Source organism: Glossina fuscipes, unplaced genomic scaffold, assembly GCF_014805625.2.
Source record: "Glossina fuscipes isolate IAEA_lab_2018 unplaced genomic scaffold, Yale_Gfus_2 59154, whole genome shotgun sequence".
Taxonomy (NCBI): Eukaryota; Metazoa; Arthropoda; class Insecta; order Diptera; family Glossinidae; genus Glossina; species Glossina fuscipes.
In genome coordinates this window covers 1-3210 of record NW_024001931.1, presented here as the reverse complement: position 1 = coordinate 3210, position 3210 = coordinate 1, and the positions used below count along the sequence as shown (strand labels likewise).

Genomic DNA, 3210 nt, shown 5'->3' with positions numbered 1-3210 from the left:
TCTGTCTTTATAGGGCTCCTGAATTGTTTTATTTTAGTGGAGACAAACACTTAAAATTCTCCTACACCTCTTTACATATAATAAATAAACACAGACACAAACCTATTGTTCTTGTTTTATTAAGTGTTGCATATTATTACTAAATTTTTATTCGGTGTCTGGTATGGAAATATCAGACGAGGACCCTCAGAGGGCGATGAAGGCACACCAATTACTGCAGTCTCAGATAGATAGGAAAAAAAAAAGGGAAGAAGAAAAAGAGGAGATTAGGGAGGCAGCTAAAAAGCAGAAGAGTCTTGGGGACTCCAATGATAAGCGTGGGGATTCGTCCACCTCCTCTGTTGCTACGTGGTAAGAAGAAAGTTAGGGAGGTTAAAGTCGCCAGTAAGCCCGATTTCATTGAGAAATTCAAGGCGGTGACTGAGGGTTTGTATAATAAGATTTTCAAAGCCGGTGTCACTGGGCCAGAGGTGAGGTCGCTATTGTCTGTAGCCAACGAATATGAGAAGGTGCTCATGGAACTAGTTCGTGAAAATGCGCACTTGTCCGGTCGTATTGCTGAACTAGAAAAAGCTGTAGGTAGCGCTATCAAGCCCGTGAAGGTTGGTAATGTCGTTCGAGGACGGGACTGCTTGATCGGAACGGATGCAGAAAAAGCTTGATTTAATATATTGTAGAATGACGACAGAAAGCTATCAATACTTCCCACTGAGAAATCAAGCACAATATGAGAAAGATGTGATATCGATTTCCTTCCTCATTGAGAGAATATGGAAGCAATTTCCAACGAATTTTCTTTTATTGATGGAAAGGGAAAACGGAAATAATTATCTGTCCAGGTCAAGTGGCAAACCCATGCAAGTCAAGGAAAATTAATACTTTTACACTGATCATAGAGACCATATTATTGAGTTATACCATTAGAAAGTTAAACATTTCGCCGACGTGCATAACACAAACGAATAAGCCATGCCTTTCGATTTGTCTACAGAGCATTTCTATATCTATTGAAATCATGATTGGAACCTAAACATGTTTTTTGAAAAAACAAAAGTGATTTTCATTTTTCTCCTTGTCACTCGCGTCAATTTAACTTCGAAAACCAAATAATTGATCCATGTATTCGCCCGTAATTCATATACAATTAAAGTTTTTTTCTCCTTCTTCTTAAGTGATGGATAATGGATGAACCATTTTCTGAATCGATATAAGCTTGAAAATCCTATTGAAAATTGTTCGGATCGATCAACTTTTTCGACCACTCTCGACCACATAACGCTTCACTTTAAAAAGCCGTTTTATGAAAAAAAATTTCAAAAGTTTTCGATGCAATACAAGTGTATATTGGTATACGCAGAACAAGGGGAAAAGAACTTGAAAAAAAAAAATTTGTATAAAGAAATACAAAATATTTGACATTCTCTTTTAAAACAAATGCGTAATAATTCATTACATTTTATAAAAAATATAAAATTGGCTCTGGCACGTATATATTTCGGGACAATAAAATGAATCATCTTTCGCAGGATGGAGGATTTTCTAAGAATTTATTCGCGTCTTTATTTTGATAAACTTTGAAATCGTTCATCGACGACACATCTATTTTGGGAGATCGAACTGGAGTTGAGGGCGACGAGGGTGAATCTAAACAGATAATTGTTAGATCAGCATCAGTTTTCTGCTGCACATCCACGCCACGATGCTGACCCGCTATTGCTGAATTACCGTTTATATTTGATGTGGACACGGTGGATGAAGTTGCAGATGAAGTATTGATCTTACACGCAGGCCGTCTCTTAGCCAATGGCGTATCGTCATCATCCGAATCACTTAAAGTTCAGTCCACTGTTTCACTATTTGTGGTGGAGGAAGGTAACTCGTTCGAAGTAACTGTAACCGAAACAGCAGCGGCTTTAATTGGCTTAACATCCTCTGTGGTAATGAGTTCTATATCGTCTGAAATTACTTCCACTTTTTCCACCGGCTTAGTGGGTATATCTAAGATTTGCGAATCTGCTCTGAAGCTATGTGTACTCCATGAACCATCTTTGTGCAATTGAATTTCGGTATCATCAGATTTCAATAGATTTGAAGCTAAAACCTCTTGAAAATAACCGTCAATTACAAGATTGTCGAAAGCTGCAGGCTTATCACACACAGGACAATTCCACGTACGTTTGCGTTCATTCATTTGCAAATACAAGTTGGCATCGAAACATTGCAAATGAGTATGGTATGGACATCTTCATTTTTCCCAAAGGACAATTTAAAGTGACCTTCAGCATTGTCGTGGCAATCTCACAATCAGCATCTTCACGCAATTTTTCTTTAATTAGAGCTCGAGTATAATCCGCTGGCTTTACACCTTTAGTTTTCAGTCGTGTCAATAGTTGGGCAGATGTTAATTTCTTAACAAGATAAACAGCGATGCAATATCCGCGAGTATAATCCGGCGACCATTGTACAGTAATGGTATTTGTTACTGTTGGCGATAGTTTAACATTTGAGGTTACATTTATAGGACGTGGAGGTCTTTTGGGTTCCATATTTGAACGCGTTTGTGGTAATGCATTCGGTAGCTGACACATTTTGTTATTCACCTTAACGGCCACACTAGGTGGAAAGCAATCATCTTGGTCACAAGATGTCTCCAGCAAACAGAAACGCAATTGCACTTGGATAGCATGTTCAACTTTTGAGCTGCTACGAATGTCACGATTTGAAGCAATCTCTGTAGCCTGTTGCGGTGTCAATGTAAAGTAAAATGGCACCTCTTGCATGCGTTGGGCATTACGAGGTACCAGCGATGAAGGTTTAATCAATGTACCTAAGACGTCGTAAAAAGCCAGCTCAGGTGGCTCAGGTCGGTCCTTCCCTTGGTCTAAGAGTGCACGGCATTAAAGCCAGCCAGGGGAGCGGTGGAGCGATTATCCGCACTACCTCAGTTGAGGAGAGGGGAAAAATTCTGATCAACACTAAGTTCGCTGAGGCAGGTCTTGCTGTGTCCGTACCTCAGAAGATTGGTCCTAAATTAATAGTGCGTAACGTGGACAGACAGATTGGACCGAAGGAGTTTATAGAAGAGCTCTTCAAGCTGAACTTCCACGACAAGGGTATAACACGGGATGACTTTGACAAGTCCATTCGTCTGGCTTCCCGTCCATGGGCTGCAGGGGATGGGCAGGTTAATGTCATCTTGGAGACCACGTA

The 3210-nt window shown here is 39.9% G+C and overlaps 1 protein-coding gene across 1 annotated transcript; it reads right to left on the bottom strand.

Moving 5' to 3' along the window:
* Window positions 1–395: 395 nt before the first annotated feature.
* Window positions 396–2897, bottom strand: LOC119643216 (E3 SUMO-protein ligase PIAS1-like; the record flags this gene model as incomplete). Its single annotated transcript, XM_038042560.1, is given in 2 exon segments — window positions 396–2231; window positions 2233–2897. Coding segments are annotated over 2 exon segments (1383 nt in total), but the record flags the coding sequence as incomplete, so codon positions are not given.
* Window positions 2898–3210: the final 313 nt, after the last annotated feature.